This window comes from Daphnia magna, linkage group LG1 (assembly GCF_020631705.1).
Source record: "Daphnia magna isolate NIES linkage group LG1, ASM2063170v1.1, whole genome shotgun sequence".
NCBI classification, from domain to species: Eukaryota; Metazoa; Arthropoda; class Branchiopoda; order Diplostraca; family Daphniidae; genus Daphnia; species Daphnia magna.
The window spans coordinates 8,302,798-8,322,821 of record NC_059182.1 but is presented as its reverse complement, the minus strand read 5'-3'; the positions used below and the strand labels follow the sequence as shown (position 1 = coordinate 8,322,821).

Here is a 20,024-nt window from a genome sequence, read left to right as displayed (position 1 = left end):
TTAGCAAATCGCCTATCCTTTCCGAGTACTTCCTTGATGGTATGATGGAAGCTAGAAAAGTAAGAAAATAATAAATAATTGTTTGAAATTTAACTTTATACGTTTGTTTTTATTACCGTTCTAGCCTATTCGTTGTATTATTACCCAATTTTGGAAGGTGCTGTCGTCCCACACTCGTCCACTTGTCACTTATGTTGAACCAATTGTTATGAAAATACGCTGCAATGAGTCTTCCTTCTATCAATTACAGAGTTTGTAAAATTTCAATACTTTTTTTTTAGATTAAACTTAAACGATGACTATTCACTACCTTCGTATAGGCTGGCATTGGCTGTATCCAACTCTATCTTTGTTCCGGTATAGAGAACCTTGCGGAATTTTTCTCGGATGTCATTTTTCCTTTCTTTGTTGACTCCATCAATCTCTTTTAAAGTATTAAGCCAAGCGTCGACCGCCTTAAGAACATGGAAGTGGCATAAAATGTGCTCAGCATCCGGGAAATACTTCTCTAATGCGGAAATTTCAGAACAGTCCTTATCTGTTATTGTTACTTTCGTAACTGAAACATCATTATTCTGAAATTGGTAACAAGTACATTAATGATATTCTAAGATAATTTTGTAATACATTTATTGTACCTCTACAAAAATCCGCAGGCATTCACTAATTGCTACCGTTGTCTCTTCTTTCGTGAAAACCCACGCAATAGGTTGACTGTTATCATTATTGTCCACAATCATCAAATGGTAGAGGGAAAATCCAATTTTTGTTATCTTATAGGTGCCGTCCATTTCAACTACAATGCCATATTTGTGGTACAGTTTCCGTTGTTTTTCGAGCTGTATGAATATTGCTGTGACCTCCCCGTCCCCATCATAAGAAACGCTTATGACATTATTGGTATCTTTTCTGAGATCAAGAAGTAAGTCAACTGTATCTTTCCATTCATCTCCAGCGTTTTCTATTGGAGTATGGTAAAAATTAATAATGCACTCACAATTTTTATTTTTGAAATAGTTAATTGTATTCTATATAATTTCACACCTGCCAGAGTCTGCTTCAAGTTGATTAGGTCTTTGCTAATGAGATGACTCCCGAATTTATCTTGTAGCAGCTTCCGTACTCTAGTTGGCTGACCACCAGCAGTCACAGTATCTTTGGCAAATTGCAGTGCTTCTGGAGCCAATCTCCTACAAAATATTTCCATTATGGTAATTTTAAAATTAAAATTACATTAGCCCAGCACGCATTAACACTTACTGTTTTCTAACATAAGTCTGGATGTGTTCCTCGGAAACGGGGTGGTCTTTATGCTCCAGTTTCACGCTAGTAATCTGATATTTTTGAAGATCTAGCTTGAACACAAATTGGATCTGCACCGGACAGTTATTAGGCATAACATTCTGGTTGAGTCGCTTAGATTTATGCATTCGGTGCTCTCGAATTCCAAAGTGCGGGTAAATGAATTGAAACTTCTGATATGTCAACTTTTCACTAATCTTTGTCCGATTCCTCACATCATTATTGAATGATTTCACTGTTACGCATTTTCCACGATGAAGATACACATTTTCCTCCACTTCAAGTTGCTTGATAAACGCAACAATTTCTTCTTCGCTGTCAAAAGTTTTATATTTTGCTAATGCACTAACCGCACTAATAATCTACATTTTCTGTAAAAGAATTGAACTGTACTGAGGACTTTTCAATATCATGCCAACTTTTCCGAATAAAAGCTCCTCCCTTTCATTTGATGTTTTTCATTTTCTCCCTTCTTTCCCAATGATCTTTTCAACGATCCCTAAGCTTGTTTATGCCGCTGGTGCGGTAACCCTTTCATGTAAGAGTATGCCGTTTCCTCGAACCTGTCTATTTCTGACCTTGTAAAGCAGTGCTGCTGGCACTTCTGATTCAAGTGTAACATCCATCAGACAGGTAGACTGTGACAAACAAATGATTTGCTGGAACTTAGGCAATTAACGACACGAAATGTAATGTTTGTCAGAACCGTTTATTTCAAATTGAACGGAATAGTTTGTTGCACAAAGTCAAGTAAAAAGAGACAGTATTTTTCATTTATAATATATAAATATAATATAATATATAAATAATGCAGCAAGATTTCATGTTTTGCAAGCTATTTTCCGCTTTTTTCAGTGAAAAATTCATTGCCATCGAAAAATTCGATTGCCTTGCACATAAATATTTTACAAACAGAATTGCGAAATCCCCAAAAAGACTGCAGTATGAATTTAAGTTAACACGCTCTGTAATTTACATAAAAACAGATATTTTAGATCATAGAGGCTGTCACAAAGTGTAACAATATATATGTTTTATGGTTAACCGGTAAGGCTTAGTTGCTATAATAGCGCATTTCATGTAAAAGTAAGATTTATTCTGTAAATGTGCCACTTAGTATTTCTTTAATTTAGTTTAGTAATTTTTTCTTGATTTGATTACGGAAATATCACCAAATATTATCATTTTAAACGCAAAAAAGTTTACCGACTCCAATAGCACTTTTTGCCGTTAGAGGGATCCGTATTACGGACTCCAATAGCAACTTTTGACATTGGAGGAGTCCGTATTACGGACTCCAATAGGCGTCACCATGATTTCGTTACCTCCATTACCTTCTTGTAATTTGACGATTAAGAAGGTAATCATTTTATCGTCAGCAGTCAGAAAATAGAAATATAAACGATAATTTGCACAGAGGAAATGCACTTGAGATCAAAGAGAGCTTAAACACCAGTTACTATCTTAAAATAAACTAGACTGAAAAAAGGGGGCGTATTTTTTAATGGTTAGGGAATCGAGACTCGCTTTTGTTGCGTCACTTGTTTTTTTTCCCATCCTGTGGTCCATGATCTTGCAAATGTCGTCTGACATTAGTGGAATTATCAAGTCTTGTATTCTTTTACCAATATATTGATTATTTGTTTATTATTGACGTGCATTCGTTAATTGAAACCATAACCAATAGGTACGTATATCAGAAAATTAAGTTTCTTGTATTTTTAATTAAACTGCGTTTAAACTTTTTAACAACCGCAGAGAGGAATGACAGATAGAACTAAAAGAAGGCGAAATCAGGAAAATGCATCATACTTGCAATTTAGAGGTGAACAGGACAATTATTCAGATGAAGTGTCTGAATCAGATGTCGAACGTTGTTCGGTTTCCTCTCAGCTTGATGTTATTGAAGTTTTTGGTATTGCCCCAGACACACCAGCAGAAACACGAATTCAACAGTTATCAACATTGGAGGTGAAAGCACATGATCTTAAGTACATATTTTTGGGGATATTATACAAATAACTTTGCTTTAAAAAAAGAGCCGATGCTCTCATCGGATAACTATTCTGATCAAGATATACCAGACAGTAGTGGTAGTGATCTTGAAAACTCACCATCTATTTCAGCAGAAGAATCTGATGTTGATGTTCCAACTCTGCAAGATGTTTCTGCTGGTGAACTTGCACTCAGGACACAGTTAGCAACGTGGAAAATTGATAATCACATTGAGTTTTCTAAGCTTGATCAGCTATTGAAAATTCTGCATGCGTACCACCCTTTTCTTCCTCTATCGACAAGAACTCTAGTGAAAACATCAAGAACAGCGGTAACACTGAAAACTATATCCCCGGGTAAATATTACCATTTTGGTATTGCGAAGGGAATTTTTGATACTCTGTTGATAATGCATATTCAAGAATTGCTTGTTAATCCCGTCCCGTTGTGTGTTGCTATAGATGGTGTCCATCTTACAAATAGTTCCGGTAGCCAGTTCTGGCCTATTGTCGGCTATTTACCGTTCATTAAAGATTCACCTCCTTTTCCAATCGAAGTTTACCATGGCTTTTCTAAGCCCAATTCCTCCAACGCATATTTGTTAGATTTAGTAGAGGAAGCGCAATGGCTTATCGAAAGAGGATTCTTTTTCCGCGAAAAACTTTTTTCAGTTCTTATTAAGTCATTCTTTTGCGATGCTCCTGCAAGAGCTATGATTTTGTGCATTAAAGGTCATTCTTCTGAACAATATGGTTGCGCCAGATGCACAGGGTTTGGTAGGTTGGTTGGTAACTTGAGAACTAATGAATCCTTCAGAGAAAAGCAATGTGTGCCCCATCACCATTGCCGTACAATTTTAGAAAATCTCCATTATCTCGATATGGTTCTCGATGTCCCATTAGATCCAATGCACCTACTCGATCTCCCACATAGCACCCGACGTCGTATGGACGTCCCTGCTAGGGCCCAATGTCCCGAACCGGAATGGGATGTTGTAGCGACGTCGTAAAGAGGTCGCGGTAGGCCATTCTGTTTTAGTTTTTTTTCTAAGTCCCCCAAAAGCTATTTTGGCCCCTATCATGTACGCCACTAGATGGCATGCACTATATTAAACTGCTTTTAATAAATCTTGATCGATGTGTTTTCTTAAGTTGTTTTATTGAAAATAAATTTTTTAAACAAATTTATAACAGTTTATTTCAGTTTACTGCATTATTAAAATAAAAAACAAAATTAATTTGTAGAAACAGCAATGCCTCAATAAATGTTATCTGGCAATGCTTTTTCGTCTTTGTTCTGTTCTTCAACGACGCCAATCTGTCTTTGCTTCGCCGCCATTCTTTTTCAATTGTGTCAGCAGTTATTCAAAGAAATTCATGAGGTAAGAAGATTTATAAAGGAAATGTATATGCTATTGAATAATTGAAATGTGTTTTGGTAGCTGATGCAGCGAAATTTTTGTAAGTGAAAACTGAAATTAACTTACTCTTTCATCTTGGATCTCATCCCGATCACTTATCAGGTATGCCATATTCACAAGTTATAAAAAATTCTTGCTAATTATTTCTGAATTTTCTACAGGTTAGCCATTCTTGCTAATTGTTTTCTCTTTTGTGGACTTACCTTCAACATCTTGGTTTGGTCTCATCCCATCACAGTTGATAGGTCACAGTTCATCGGTCACAGTCATCAGTCAATCCGATCACTTATCAGGTATGCCCTATTCACAAGTTATAAAAAATTCTTGCTAATTATTTCTGAATTTTCTACAGGTTAGCCATTCTTGCTAATTGTTTTCTCTTTTGTGGACTTACCTTCATCATCTTGGTTTGGTCTCATTCCATCACAGTTGATAGGTCACAGTTCATCGGTCACAGTCATCAGTCAATCCGATCACTTATCAGGTATGCCCTATTCACAAGTTATAAAAAATTCTTGCTCATTATTTCTGAATTTTCTACAGGTTAGCCATTCTTGCTAATTGTTTTTTCTTTTGTGGACTTACCTTCATCATCTTGGTTTGGTCTCATCCCATCACAGTTGATAGGTCACAGTTCATCGGTCACAGTCATCAGTCAATCCGATCACTTATCAGGTATGCCGACGTACAGGAGGTCGACGAAGAAATGGACAATGATGAAAATTACGGATTAGTTCAGGAAAATAGTAATGTTGACAAAGAGCAAGCAAATGGTATTAACAGGAACAATCGTTCATTTACAATGTAAAAATTTGTTTGTTATTTTGTTAGCCAAGCAGAATATGATTAATGCCTATGGGAATCTTGAATTTGAATTCAAATTATCTAAAAATTATGGACTGCTGGAACCACTAAAAAAGGTAAAATATTTACAAAACATATTCAACAAACTATATTACACTATATACATCAATATTTGAAACAATTATTATTAGAAAGCAGAGAAGCTTACAACACTCGAGGAATTGTAAAACTTAATCATGGAGTAAAGGATAACAAGATGTTATGTAAGAAAATTTTTGATAAAATCGACGAACTTGAGAAAAAGCTGAAAACATCCCAAACCACAACAAACGAAAGCGATGAGGAGGACGATGACTTCCCAATTTCAAACATGGATGATTTCGATTCAGTTAACTTGAAACTTCCAAACGAAACAACTCGTAAACAACTGGTAGGATCTAAAATTATTGTATTCTTATTACCAGAAACTTATTTTAACTATTTCAAATTCAACTTTTATCATTCCAGAGGATTCGCCTTGACTCTATTGGAGGAAAAAACGTCGGCGATATCGTCCGAAAAATTTGTGTTTTCTGCTTGAATAAAAAGTTTGCTCGAAACTTCAGTTGGGAAGGAAACAGAGGAAATATGTGTCTTAAAGACACAATGCTTGGCAAAGTCATGCTAGGTATCATTTAAAATAGTTTTATAGTACAAGCAGTCACGATAGACACAACTTCTAATTCTAATCTTAATTAAATTAATAGGTGTAATCCTTAAATATGAAAAACCTAAAATAAAAAGTCATGAGGCGATATTGGCTATTCAAAATTGGCTGAGACATGCAAAGGATGGTATGAAAGCAGAGTTGGCGGCGGCAGCAAAAAAAAGGAGGAGAATAAAAACAATGAAAAAGAGGATGATTCCGAAGAAGACAGAGGGCCACTACCATCTTCGTCCTCTGATGATGAAGATTAAAATTTTTTCGTTATTCGATTAATATGTACCATGATTGTTGAAAATAAAATTCATGGAGTAACAAAAACCAATTGTAACATTTCTTTTTTTTTTTTTTTTTTGTTAATTATGAAAACCAATTAAAGCCCAATTTTAGTGGGGAAAAGGTTCAATTCTTGTCCTTATTCGAAATCCGAAAGACGTCTAAAGGATGTCAAATTGGGACTTCCATGGGATGTATCCTGGGTAGGACATTTGACCTGAATGGGACGTGACCTGGCCTGAAATTTAACGTCCTATGGATGTCCCAATAGCCCATGAGAAACCTCCATAGGATGTCCCTCGGACGTCTCTGTGCTATGTGGGCTCGGTACCATGAAGAAGATTCTTACTTTCCTTTTTAGAACAGATAGAAAGAGAAGAAATGTGCCACATGTAACTTTGCACCACACAATAGTCGATCAAATTGATTCCTTTATTACTGTCCATATAAGGCGATTTGTGTCAAGAATTGAATTTGCCCGGCAACCAAGAGCCATAAAAGAACTTCCTCGTTGGAAGGCCTCTGAATTCCGAACTTTCCTTCGTTATCTCGGAGTAGTCATTTTCAAGCAGTTTTTGCCAACTGAATTTTACAACCATTTTCTTCTGCTCCATGTAGCTGTAAAGTTATTATCGTACGATCCTTGGTCCGTCAATGATAATGCGTATGCTAACGCACTGCTTTCTCGTTTCTTTAATCAGTCGCAGGCTCTTTATTCACACTTCTTTATTTCTTACAACATTCATGCATTATTTCATTTGTCTTCCGATGTCTTGAAGTTCGAGCCGCTTGAAAATTTCAGTGCCTATCGTTTTGAAAGCTATTACGGAAAAATGAAAAAATATCTTAAGAAAAATTACAAACCCCTTCAACAGCTTGTTAAACGTCTATTAGAAGAAGTCCAAAATCAAAGTTTTGTCACCCGAAACATAGACGCCTGCAACGAAATAGAATTTTTTGATAGATGCAACAGTGAGTCCCTCTTGGAAAATATTCATGGTTTACAATTCAGATCAGTAAAAATTCCAAGAGTTGGTCACTTGAAATCTAATGAAGAAGCCGACAACTGTTTGTTTCTTAAAGACATATCCGTTGTTGTGATTTACGACATAGTTAAGTGCCCTTTTAACAATGTTGTAATTGGAAAAAAATTTGAAAATCAACATGATGCATTTACCTATTCCTGTTGTTCATCTGTAATCCAAGAATATGTTGTTTCCTCACTTTCTGTTAACTTTCAATGTTGGAACATTGAAGACATCTTGTGTAAGGCACTTAGATTGCCTACTTCAGCCTCACTGTAATCATTTGTAGTTTTCCCATTAGAAAACAATGAGTTTTCAGTTTTTCACTTATTCTTTTGTTTATTTTGAAAAAAAAAGGTTTAATTTGACAGTAAAAAGTATTACAGCCACGATATCAATTTCAAAATCACCGTTGTAAATTCGCCCGTGTCCGGATCCTCTTCAAGGCATCTTGAAGACAACATGTTATAGTCATTTATGGCGTATCGAGAAGCCATCTTTAAGTTGTCCGTAGGACACCAATTTTAGTCTTGAAATCGCTTAAAACATAAAGGAAAAGTTGGCTTAAGTTCACCTTGTCGAGACGCCTTAAAAACATCTTCTTCTGGTCCTCTTTTCTACTTGTACAGTTGTCTCGAGATAGTACGATCTCAGACGTCTTATGGGCATCTTATTTTAGTACCATTGTTATGTACCGAGTTCTTCTTTTCGTGGACATCCTTAAGAAATTTTTTTTTAGTTCCCATTTGCCTTGTCTTACACTAGACCTGGCGAGACATCCAAAAGATGTCACATTTCCGTACTCGAGTTCCGTTGGCCTAAGGTAGTCCTGACGAGACATCTTTAAGACGTCTTTTCTTGGACAGAGACGTATGTGTCCCAAGGTAGGCCTGGTCGGACATCTTTGAGACGTCCTGTTTTAGTCTGGGAAGTCTTGGGGGTCATGGGACATCATTGGGATGTCTAAAAGAAGACCCGGTGCTATGTGGGAAGTGATGTTATGTTAACCAAGTCTTTTCGTTAAATATATATTTTTTTTTTGGTTTTGCCTTTATTACTGTAACACTTTTTGAGTCGTTTTGCTTGATTCCAATTTGTTAATCTAGTTTGTACAATAAACTGCCATCAGTTTATTAGACACCATTCAGTTATAAAACCGTACACAGGCCGGTTCTATAACTAGACTGACACTATATGCTATGATAATAGTTCTAGGGTGTTAAAGGAGGAGGAGTAAGAATTGTGGAGACAAAAAAAGAGATAGAAATAAAAAAATCAAGAGATTGGCCAACGAAGGCGCTTTGTACTATGGATAAACGAACTAATTGCTTTCCAAATATCTGGGAGTGTGGGTATGATAGCTAGACTTGGTGACCAAACCAATAGGTTCGCTTGGCAGTGACTTGAAAGCGATGCGAGGCTGGAAAAACAAGGGACAGTGAAATAAAAAAAATTTCCCGTGGTTTCAACCGGCTGGCCACACCAGCCACACATTTCATCTGCGCATGCAGATAAAATCGAAAATTTTAAGTGGAATTGTCGGGAGTTTAGAAGTGAGTGTCCCGAAACAATTTGGCTAACCTGGCCTGATAGAGGGAGGCTTGACATAGCCCTCACGCATTTAACGTCTGGGAATAAAAACCGGGTAATTGAACCGGATGCCAATTTTGCCCGTTTCCGGTTCCATAACTCTATTATCTATTGTCGGATTTCGTTCCGTGCGTTTGATCTGGATGGGAGAAAATTTTCTGAGGAGCCACCACCACTTTCTTCTGGACAACTACATCCTCTAGAGAAGGGCATACTAGGCAACGAATTTGCACTACTGCTGATCAGTAATTTTTTATTGTAACGACTGCTAGGGATTCAAGATTGTAAATCTGAAATCTGAACAGTTTGCGAAGTGGTCGAGTGAATGAGAATGATGAGGGAGCTGACGATACTAGCTCTAACTGTGTGTACTTCGAATCAGTTGTTTTGGCTTTTTTCAGGGCCCAGTGGACCGCGATTTGTATAGTTTTGGCTCATTGACGTAGGAAGTGTAACGTTTTCAACTTCCAGGATTTCTTAGTTATCTGTGGACAGCAAAGAACACTGGTTCGACTTAGGAGCGCAACTGGGGCTGATGAAAATACGTTTTATGTTCAGCATGGATGGATACAGGGAGATGTTGTCGAGACGACAGTGTAGCGGCTTCGAACTTGGATGATATATTACTGTCCGGGAAATGCTTCCAACTTGAGGTATAGTGGAGTTAGCAAACCCCCCCTATGTGCATGAGGTCTGTACTCAACAATGGGGAAATTAATAAATTGTCCTGGAGTCCAAGCACCTCTCGTTCCGCCACAACCGCACCCACTTCTCACAGGCCATCCTCGCCCTCGTCTCTGCGTTGTACCCAATGCCAGCCGGTGACTCCTATACGTAGCGCAATTTAGGTGGCCAAACACCACCCGTCGAGGTCGTGGTCTCGTGTGCCGCCGTGAGGACTGACTTGATGGGGTGTCTAAACTGTCACGCTGGGTTAGAGTAGCGTCCTGCTTCTTGAGCATTGCTGCAAAAAATCTATCGCTAAAAAGGAGCTCACGGGCATCCTTCCCAACCGAGAAAATTTCCGAGACACCCAAAAGTCTGATTTGGGATCCACTGCGGGAACAACTGCTTGTCTCCTTAACCTAGTCAAGTGGATATAAGCCCGACCCCAAAGCTGTAAGGCCACCTCGATGGAATCTCTAACGCTGTCTTACACTTCTCCCCCGTCGTGAGCCGAAAAACGGAGGAAAAGATCCACAAGTGGCGGAGCTACATCCATGAATTTAGGTTTTGCCGTAATTAGCTCTTCTTCCGTAGTGTTAACGGCCTTAAAAACTTCCTGACCCCTGACTCAACGGTGTATATATCCGTCCAGTTTCAGTGGCTTCAGGGGAAAATCCTGGTCCTCAGACGTGAGAGGAAAACGCTTCGACAATGCCTTCAAAGCCTAGTCCGTCAACGGCTTTAACATAAATGTAGTTAACTGGTCTCAGACTGCCTTACTGACCACGATGGAGGATTGGGAACTATTAGCCAGACTTATTTGCTCCATATCCTTTGACGCCACAACGGAGCGAGAGCCTGACTAGGTAGGTCACCATGAACGATTTTGCTCTGTATAAATGAAATCTTCATCAAGCACTAAACTCTCTTCGGCCTCCAACTGTTCATCTTTAGTCTGGGTACGTTTGAGATCAGGGTTTTGTTCATGTGAAGCCATTTTCCTCTGAAAGCTCTCATCACACCGAGCTCCTGATCGTAGGCCGCCATGTTGTACGGCCTTCTGTTCGCGCCAACTATCCTGGCATCTCTGCTCTTTCAATTCGTAACGGTGCTGCGCCTCGAGCTGTAACTCCCATTCACGCTACTGCTCCCAATCCCGACTAAGCCGATAGCGTCGGTTTTCTTGCTTCAAAAACCGGTGCTTATTCCAGTCATTTACACCATAATTATCCTCACGACGGTAGTAATCCCTATGAATACACTCCCCACGGTAATCGACACTACGATGACTGACTGTCGAAGTGATGCAAGTAAGAAGCGTCCGGGTGCCACACGTGGATCGAAGCGCGTCCCCAAATTTCTGTCAAATGCCGTAACGGTGATCTATCCCGATAGTTTTCGTTCCTATCCGGAATAAGCGGCATCTCACTTCTCTTTTGGTGGCGGCCATGTCTCCGATATTCACGGTCTAAACTTTCACTCCTTGGTACAAAACTCTGGGCCCTAAAAACACTAAAACGGTTGGAGCACCTGTTATCAGAGTTACCCTGAGCCGACATTTTCTCAGGATGAGAGCTGAAGTATGTCTAAGTGTGGGTGTCTCAGGGCTGCAATAGGAAGAGGGAGAAAGGAGAGAAAGAGAAGTTTTTGTTTCTTGTCTGAGAAAATAGCTAAATTAAATTTGTCTACACCTTTAGGGTCTAAAGAAATGAAATTCGTCATACAGTAGTATAATATTGTATATTTAACAATTGGCCTACTACATTACTATTACAAATCACATGGTATTAATATAATTAACAATTAAGTAAAACACATTTTAAATGATACTTACGTGAAAATCAATTATTATTCTCTATGCTTCTGATGCTAAATTCAATACAAAATTACCACTATAAATAGCGAGTTCTTTAAAATGCTCAATTACTGCCTCATTGAGCTGAACAGCTTCACCCTTCTCCCACTATTTAACTGAACTTTTAATTGTAGAACTGCCAAACGTCCGCTTGTCAAAGTAAAAACTGTCCTTCTTTCAGTACATTTAAGACAAGATAATCCTCCACCCATAGTGACAGTTACGTAAAAATGTCTGTCCTAATTTAGTTAGTGTGCACTTAAGAAAGAAAATAATGGTAAAAACTTTAAAACTATTGTATTTGATTTACCTAACAACAATAAATTTTCAACATTACGACCTAGTAGAGATCCTTAAATATGATTGATATACAGTACCAAAAGCTAAATAGGGCTGTTCGACATCTTTTTCCTCATTTGATTTAATTATATTATATATTATATCCATCGTTTTGTTAGTTTTTTGTTGGTGTCAAACTATGTCGTGTTCCGAATATGCAAATGGACTCGTAAGGGATGCGAAAACTCGTTACTTAGATAAGTTAAAATTGTTAAATAGTGAGTGTCCCTATTCAATTCCCAATTCTATGTAGAAACACGGATTAGATTGTTGCCCAATTGTTCCAAAAATTTCTCCCCCAGACATATTCATCTATTTGGTCGAAACCAAAAGTTATCAAAACCACTTGGAGGCCCTTGGTGCATACAAGGGCATTTCTTCTGATCGCAGCAGGCTGTTAGAGATGGCTGGGTTAGAGAGTTCATGGCAATTGCTCTCGCAACCCAAGTTGTATTTATGAAGGCCAAGATGTCTTAAAGTAAAACTACAATTCCAATCACATAAATAATAATAATCCATTTATTGTTAGGTCTCACCTTCCCAAGCCTTAAGTAAGAGCCCATACAAGCCACGGGCAGCAGTTTCAAGTCAATTATGCTCAGTTATTGGTGCACATTGTACGTGTGCTGCTGGGTGAGATAAATTGATGTGTAAAGCAGAAATGAGCGTGTTGTTACTTTTATTTAACGTTTTTTAAGATTGGGGGAAGTGTGCAACTATGTTGCTGGGCTACTTCAAGTTTGCATGGTGGCTTCACAGATAAACGAACAAATAACCATAAGTTTTCGATTGACCGAATTGAACCCAGGACCACACATTTTCGACGTTGCCAGTCGAGTGCCTTAACCACTCGACTGCCAAGCCGAGATAAGCTATTTGAATATATTATTATTTGTACTATATTTTCGTGACTGTTTCGGCGATTGAGTTAAGAACTTTCTCACTGAAAATTAAAGTATGTTTACATTTAAGACATATGAGTATGTGTTAATAGTTAAATCCTACTTTTACTAATTAGATATTAATTGTTCACTATAATTTCTATCTTTTTCATTTTTAATCGCTAATTTAACCAAAATATTTCCAAAAAAACAAAGAAAATTTTAATGTTCAATAACAAATTTAAAAAACCAAAGTGGAAATAGTTATATGAAAGCAAAGAAAATATGAAAAATGTAAAGGGGGAAGTAAAATTTACCTGCAAGTCATAAGAAGAAAGTACTGTACGTTCGCTTTCCAAGTTTTGTTATGTTATTTTCCAACAAAAATTGCAATGTTTACTTGGGAATCGCCCGTCCATTTTTGTTGTGATTTTGCGTTTTCGTCTGCTAATTCTTATTTTTTGGTAGACACGCATTTCTCTACTATATGGTAGATCATCTTCCATTCCCCTACTAGCTAAAAGTAAACGAAATTTTCCAGCATTTCTCTACCTTCTTCGTTCTACTACGCATGGTAGCCAAAAAGTAGGAAAAAGGTAGAAACGAAAAATTTAGAGTGTAATAAAAATTTATGTAGAAAAATAGTTTAGAAAATTAATCTAGAAACTGGACTTTTTCATTTGCAGTAATAGCAAAGAATTCTAGGCGGTTAGATATAACGTTTATATTGTATCGTAAGAATCTAAATAATGTAAAAAATGCTCTGCTAAACTAGAATTTAACCAAATTCTTGGTGAATTTGAAGTTTACATCAGCAAGCAAATTGTTTTTGTGGATGTGGAAGATATTTCTGTTGTTTTCAAACCAACACGGTCTCTAAAATAAATATGATAATGATGATCATGATGATGATAAAAATAAACATGATTCAAGCACAACACTCAATGTTTTACTTGCCTCACGGTGCTAGAGACATTTATGGTTGCCTGGCTGCATCCGATAGTATTGAAAGTTGTCAGTACCGCCAGAGACATTCTCACTGCATAGAGGTCTCGTAGTAAAGCTATTTGGTTGAAAAAACTAGTGGTTCTAAAAAAATTTTAAATTATTTGATCTGCATCAATTAGTTTATTCCTTTCTACATCAGAAGTAAATTGTGAGGAAATCCCAATCCAGTATTACAATGGTAATTCCACACCAAAAACATCCATACATGAATGTTTTAAAAAAGATTCTAAAAATTTTAACACAACATTTAATAATTATTAAAATACTTTTTCTTCAAAATCAATTACAATTTTTTAAAGTAATAACGGTACAGAGTTTTATATTATAAACTTCGCGTTAACTTTCAATTGTACAACACATCGGATTATTCAAGTAAATATAAATGAGATAACTCCTTTTTAATATCTAGCTTTTCCCTTACAATGCCTTACCGAATCAAGAATTTCATTTCTATTATTACTAGTTGCAAGTTCATTGAAGGCCAGTGCTGCGCAGTACATAGTTTCGATAATTGGGAAACAACTTAAACAAAGGTTATATTTCCGCTAGAATATTTAGTTAAAGTTTTTTAGGTTTTGAACTTTCTTGCAAATAAATTTTTAGTTTCAACAATCTTGGTGTTAATGGTAAATTATTCAACTGAATTTTAATTAGACCATTAACTTGTATTAATTATTTTATAGACAATGTGTTACGTATTAGAAAAGTTTATTTCCATTATCCCTACTTGTACGTGCATCCTAATTAAATGTCAGTGTTGTATATTGCATTGCAATTTGAATTTCCCATCTTCCGCATCATTTCTCATTGTAGAGAGAGAATTTCATGAAGAATTTTACCCTTCAATTTGAGATCCGTATAAAGGTATTATGTTGAGGATTCATGCAAAATTGGAGGTTGGTTGTTGGAACCAGCAAGGGTTGCACAACCCAGTTTCTGGGGAGAGGGAGAACGACGGAGAATCGTCGGTATTGGAAAATATAAAGAGAAGGAGAGACAGACGAAACTGTGTGTGTTTGTACGTTGTATCCAGAACAGAGGAGGTAAAGTTGTATTTTGAGTATATAATCAAGAAGTGAATGATGACTATTATTAAAACAGCTGAAAAGAATCAGAAAGGTATCTCATGTTTAATAAACAAGCTCCAAGATGAGCATTATTAAATCTAAACTCTGTACGTGTTTCAACATATTAATCTTCACTTTCAAAGAGATTGACTTATCCTGCAATATTAACTCATCTTTAGTTACTTATGTAATACATCCCCGTGTGAGTGTGGATAGTATTTTCAGAATTAAAGTTAATTGTATTTAAAGACACGGAACTCGGAGGGCGATATACCCACAATGATTAAGGTGTATTACAACTAAGGCCATAAGAACTTTACGGGAATAAACACAGAGCAAGACAAGAAATAAAACACAAGATCCAAGACATGATGGGAAAAACATAAAGATAGGCTTACCGTCGTAGCGCGAGCGATACGGCGAGTACACGACGGAAGACAAGAATAAGACACGGTTCGTCGAAACGTCGAGGAAGAACGAGAAGAAACAGTCATTCAATAAAAGGGAACGCAATGATAGCGCTCATAGTAAAACGATATCGGACAAAACAAAAAGACAAGAGACAAGAGAAAAAACAAACAAAAGACAAGAGAGTAAAATGTGGTTAAAGATGGCCTCTAGCTGCACAAGCACGAGGGGTTGGCGACTACCGGGTAAAGTGTACGAGAGGCTAAATTTTGGCTTAGATTCAAAGATTTTGGCCTAGATTCAAAGATGTTGGCCTAGATTCAAAGATTTTGGCTTAGATTCAAACAGTTTGGCCTAGATTCAAACAATTTAGCTTAGATTCAAAAAATTTTGTCTAGATATACATATTTTGTTTTACATTCAAAGATTTTTGCTTAGATTCACAAATTTTGACATCGATTCAAAACTTTAAGCTTAGATTCAAACATTTTGGCTTAGATTTGAAAGTGATGTGTTCCTTAAATAACGTACTATTTCCAAAAACAATTTTTATCGCCATAGTGTACTATGTTGAGGATAAGTAAAGTAAAAGTATAGTACGTAAAATTCTCGGGGACTTATGCCTTTTATTTTATTCCTTGATCACACACAAGTGCAATACATTCTTGGAACATTCTTGTTAGAATAGTTCCAGTGGAGAGAATCCTAGCATCTTTTTTTGTGTTCTTTTCTTGTAATTTGTTATCGTTTTCAGTAATATGCCTGAGCAATTCTTGGAGGTAGGAATCTTTTTCAGCCAATCCACCTGTTTGCTCAATAATTAAGAAGAAATCAGTCATTCTTAGTCCATTGGTAGAGGCTGCCTTTTTCAATTTAATCTGCCGTATTGTGTCTCTTGAGTTCCAGTTTTTAACGGGGCTTTTAGTTACACCGGTGTTGCTTGACGGCAAAGGAACACCGGTAATCCAAAATCCCCAAACCCATCAGCTTGCCCCTCAGTCGAAGACTTGTTCTTAGAAGTTGGTTGCGAATTCAATTTCGCTGGTCGACATAAGAAGGACGATTTTTTCGCAGGAGCAGGAGCTTCATCACTGGCAAAAGCATTTGACAGGATATCAGACGACGGTGTATCAGTCGTTTTCGTCACAGCCCCAGCTGATGGAGCATTTCGCTTCATAGCTGAAACGTTTTTCTTAAGCTTTTTTTCTTTCCCCCTAGTGCTAGGAATATTGACCACGATTGAATAGGTGCTTGATTTTTTACAATCATTGCTGTTGTTATTACCAGCACTAGCACTAGCAACCACTGGCTGAAAAGAAACATTTTTCTACAAAAAGTGTTAACAAGGGTACATTTAGCAATTTAAATTTCGATTGATGCATTATTTATAATACCTCAGCATCACTATTTGTTAACGACAGAAGTCGTTAAGTCCCTAACGCCATTTATCCCTAACGACAGAAGTCGTTAGGGATAAATGTAAATTAATTTTTTTTTCTATGTCTGTATGTACGTGTGTGTTTGTGTGTGTGTTCGTGTCATTTCCGAGGGACAGAAAGTTCTGAACTTGTCTGACCTTGGCTAAACTAATACCCTCCCTTACACTTCCGCCACCCCATTTACACCTAAAGCTAATTGTTCGCGTTAGCGCCCTTCTTTTGTTGTTCCCTTTTTTATACATTTCCGTCGTAGTCGAAGACGGAGGGAGATGCTGCAACGAGGTCACTCTCAATCGTTTTCGTCGTGGCTGCAGTCGCAACCTGTTGATCCCGTTTTCTTGGTTTGTAACCTCGTGTTCGTGTTTAATACATCGCAGCGTGGCCCTTTTGGCCACTGAGTTAGCCACATTTTTGTCTCGTTTATTTCGGTGGTTAACACTATTTGCTTCTTTTCTATTTGTTTCTGTTTCATTCGTGATGTTCCCAGATAGGAATTGTTGTCCCATCGTGGCTCCAAAGCCGTACCGCACCAGCACCGCTGCGACGAGTTCATCCAGTAGATGTTCCAATCCAATCCCTTGAAAAAAGAAATACTTCCGTTTTTCCGTTATATTTCGTTTATCCCCCGTCGATGTCCCTAGCCCGTCCCATTTCTTTTCTTTTGGCTCTCTATCCACTCTTAGAAAATTCGTTATTACTCGGTGTATTACTCGTAGGCAGGTTACACGATACACAGCAGTACACGACAGCACTAAACAGCACTAACAACACTACAGCTACACAGAATCACTACACTGGACTGCCCCTCTGGCCGGCCATAGACGGGCTTTTAAGGCCTCTGACATCCGGCCAGAGCGGCAAAGTCCATTGACCATTGCACATTTAGGCCGCTCAGCATCCGGGGCTGAGTGACAAAGTACATTTGTGCTACATCCCCCCTCCTACCTACTGACATGGGTTCTTAGGGAATGGCATACAGAGTGCCCATATTTAATTAATAAATTCTAAACGGCCAAAACATAAAGGACCCTACTTACTACTTTAACATGGGGTGACCTAACTGAAATTTAACTGAGACATTTACGCCACTGCATTCGGGCCAGGCTGGCATTGATTCTCCTCCCCTGGCTCCCACATCTCCCTCAGACGAACCAACAGTAGGTTGTCTACATGGCCACTCAGCCTCCGGTACTCGAAGCAGAGGTAAACCAGCAGCGGCACCGGGAGCAGGCATCCGATTAACCATTCGAACGGATACCTCTTGGCATTCCCTTCCTCCTCCCATTGGCGTTGTAGGCGTTCCACCGCCTTTAAATGGGCGTTCGTCCCCGCTAGCTCTATCCGGGACCGCTTACGAAGGGCAGCGGGTGCTTCTTCCACGATGGGGCTCTTTGCCAGCGGTGATTGTTCCACCACCGGCGCAAGCAAGCCACTCAGCATACCCGCGGCTTCTTCATCGATGACACTTGTCACATTCACGGGTAGCATTTGCCTAAATCTTGCTTGTAGAACCCAATCGGCTGATGTCGCTGAACACAATCTTGCAATTTTTATTACTTTCGCCACTGGCAACACTTGCGGTAAGCTTATTCCCCCAATTCTTTTCCCAGGACACTGGAGCACTATGGTTACGTTGTCCTTGCCTGCGTAACCCCATCTTCTTCCACCGATGTAAAACAAGTCTATGCCAGTCCACCTTTTACTGTCTAAGCGACAGTTCCTTTGGATTCCTTCTTGCTCCTGCAGAAAGACTGCCGCCGCTAGTTGCTACCGGCATAAGAAACACGCTGTAAATCTGCAAGGCATAATTGAATTCGAATACCGGCAGATGAATAAACAACCGAACGTTGCCGCTTACAAGCGCCGCTTCCACCCTGGCCTCCTGGTACGCTCTCCAGCCATTTCCTCCTTGTAATGCTGGTGTCAGTCCCCAGCCTTGAGGCAAGGTTTGTCGAACTGAATCTAGCGCTTGAGCCAGTACATTCGGAGGACACAGGAGTGGTGACAGTCTCTCTATGGCTGCATCAGCTAGGCTGGTCTGCCACCCGTGTAGGACTTCAAGCGCCCAATCTAGCGCTCTATTTGCCTTCTCCACAGACGTCGTTTCCTTCTGTAGGAAGAGTAGCTCAATAGGGAAATTCCCTGTCACTACTTTGTCGAAGGCATGCGACATATCGTCTACCCAAGCGGTAACAAGTTTAATTACTTGCTCTGCCTGCTTAGTGGGCGCGCTTCGTCCATTTCGGCAATCGGCTCCAGCTGGCGGCGCTTCACTCTCCCTTTTCCTCCGCTGGCTAGCGGCTCCACAGCTGCTTCAGTAGGGGTGGTGTGGGGTGTCACTTCAGTGTCAGCTTCGGGTGCCACAACCGTGTCGGCTTCGGCACGCGGCCCACCCGCTCCAGTATTATTCCAAGCTGGTGTCAGCAATCGCGACACCCGAGTCGGGGTCGGCACTCTCGATATCCAAGACAGTGTCGGCATGCTCGATATCAAACTCACTTTCTTTGTCGCTATCTGACTCCTCGTCCGATTCAACTACAAACTTCTTCATTTGCGACACATGTACCACAATAGTCTTTTTCCCACTTGGTTTACGAAGTTCGTGGTTCAGTTCAGTAACCTGTCTGATCACTTTGTAAGGCCCCACGTATTGATGCAGCAACTTTTCCGCGAGCCAATTCTTTCGCTGAGGACGAAAGATTAACACTAGGTCTCCGGGTTCGTACACTGGTGCCACTATCACTCTGGCATCATATTGCGTCTTCTGCTGTTGCTGTACCATGGCCAGCCTGTCCTTAACGTCTTCTCTCAGCTCCATCATTGCCTTCATCAGATCTTCCACATTGACGAGTTTTGGCTGGCTTGGCCCCGTCGCCACCAGCAGATCCGTCGGAATCACTGCTTCTCTCGCATACACAATCATGAAAGGTATATGGTTGGTACTTTCTTGTCGTGCAGTGTTGTAGGCAAATGTCACGAACCCCAGGATTCGTCCCAATCCTTGTGGCTTTCGTCCACGTACATCGTGAGCATTGTTGCTAGCGTCTTGTTTTGCCTTTCCACAAGGCCGTTCGCTTGCTGATGGTAGGGCACCGCCATGCGATGTGACAGTCGCAGCAGTGCCAACACCTCACGGGTTACTTCGGCGGTAAAACACTTCCCCTGGTCCGAGGTCAGTTCCCGTGGAAATCCGTGTAGAAGCAAAACATTCTCGACGAAGAAATTCGCTATTTGCCGGGCCGTGGC

At 39.2% G+C, this 20,024-nt stretch overlaps 2 protein-coding genes and 1 pseudogene across 2 annotated transcripts; 2 read left to right on the top strand and 1 right to left on the bottom strand.

Annotated features, from left to right (window-relative positions):
- Positions 1-299: 299 nt before the first annotated feature.
- Positions 300-791, bottom strand: LOC123470097. Its single transcript, XM_045169817.1, has 2 exons — positions 639-791; positions 300-575 (listed from the first exon to the last, which is right to left on the bottom strand). The coding sequence occupies exons 1-2, from the start codon at positions 789-791 to the stop codon at positions 300-302; spliced, it is 429 nt and encodes a 142-aa protein (XP_045025752.1).
- Positions 792-4,807: 4,016 nt separating this feature from the next.
- LOC123472424 lies at positions 4,808-6,545 on the top strand. Its single transcript, XM_045173893.1, has 7 exons — positions 4,808-4,819; positions 4,879-5,010; positions 5,070-5,201; positions 5,261-5,392; positions 5,720-5,951; positions 6,029-6,188; positions 6,268-6,545. Exons 5-7 carry the CDS (start codon positions 5,778-5,780, stop codon positions 6,498-6,500), a joined length of 567 nt encoding a protein of 188 aa, XP_045029828.1. The 5' UTR covers positions 4,808-4,819; positions 4,879-5,010; positions 5,070-5,201; positions 5,261-5,392; positions 5,720-5,777; the 3' UTR covers positions 6,501-6,545.
- Positions 6,546-12,114: 5,569 nt separating this feature from the next.
- LOC116917312 lies at positions 12,115-12,821 on the top strand (annotated as a pseudogene).
- The last annotated feature ends 7,203 nt before the right edge of the window (positions 12,822-20,024 follow it).

Coding starts and splice junctions, on each gene's coding strand:
- LOC123472424 (XM_045173893.1), top strand. CDS start 5,778: ATGTTATGTAAGAAAATTTTTGATAAAATCGACGAACTTGAGAAAAAG. Junction 5,952..6,028: donor AAACAACTCGTAAACAACTG/GTAGGATCTAAA, acceptor TTATCATTCCAG/AGGATTCGCCTTGACTCTAT. Junction 6,189..6,267: donor GCTTGGCAAAGTCATGCTAG/GTATCATTTAAA, acceptor TTAAATTAATAG/GTGTAATCCTTAAATATGAA.
- LOC123470097 (XM_045169817.1), bottom strand. CDS start 791: ATGGACGGCACCTATAAGATAACAAAAATTGGATTTTCCCTCTACCAT. Junction 576..638: donor GCCTGCGGATTTTTGTAGAG/GTACAATAAATG, acceptor TACCAATTTCAG/AATAATGATGTTTCAGTTAC.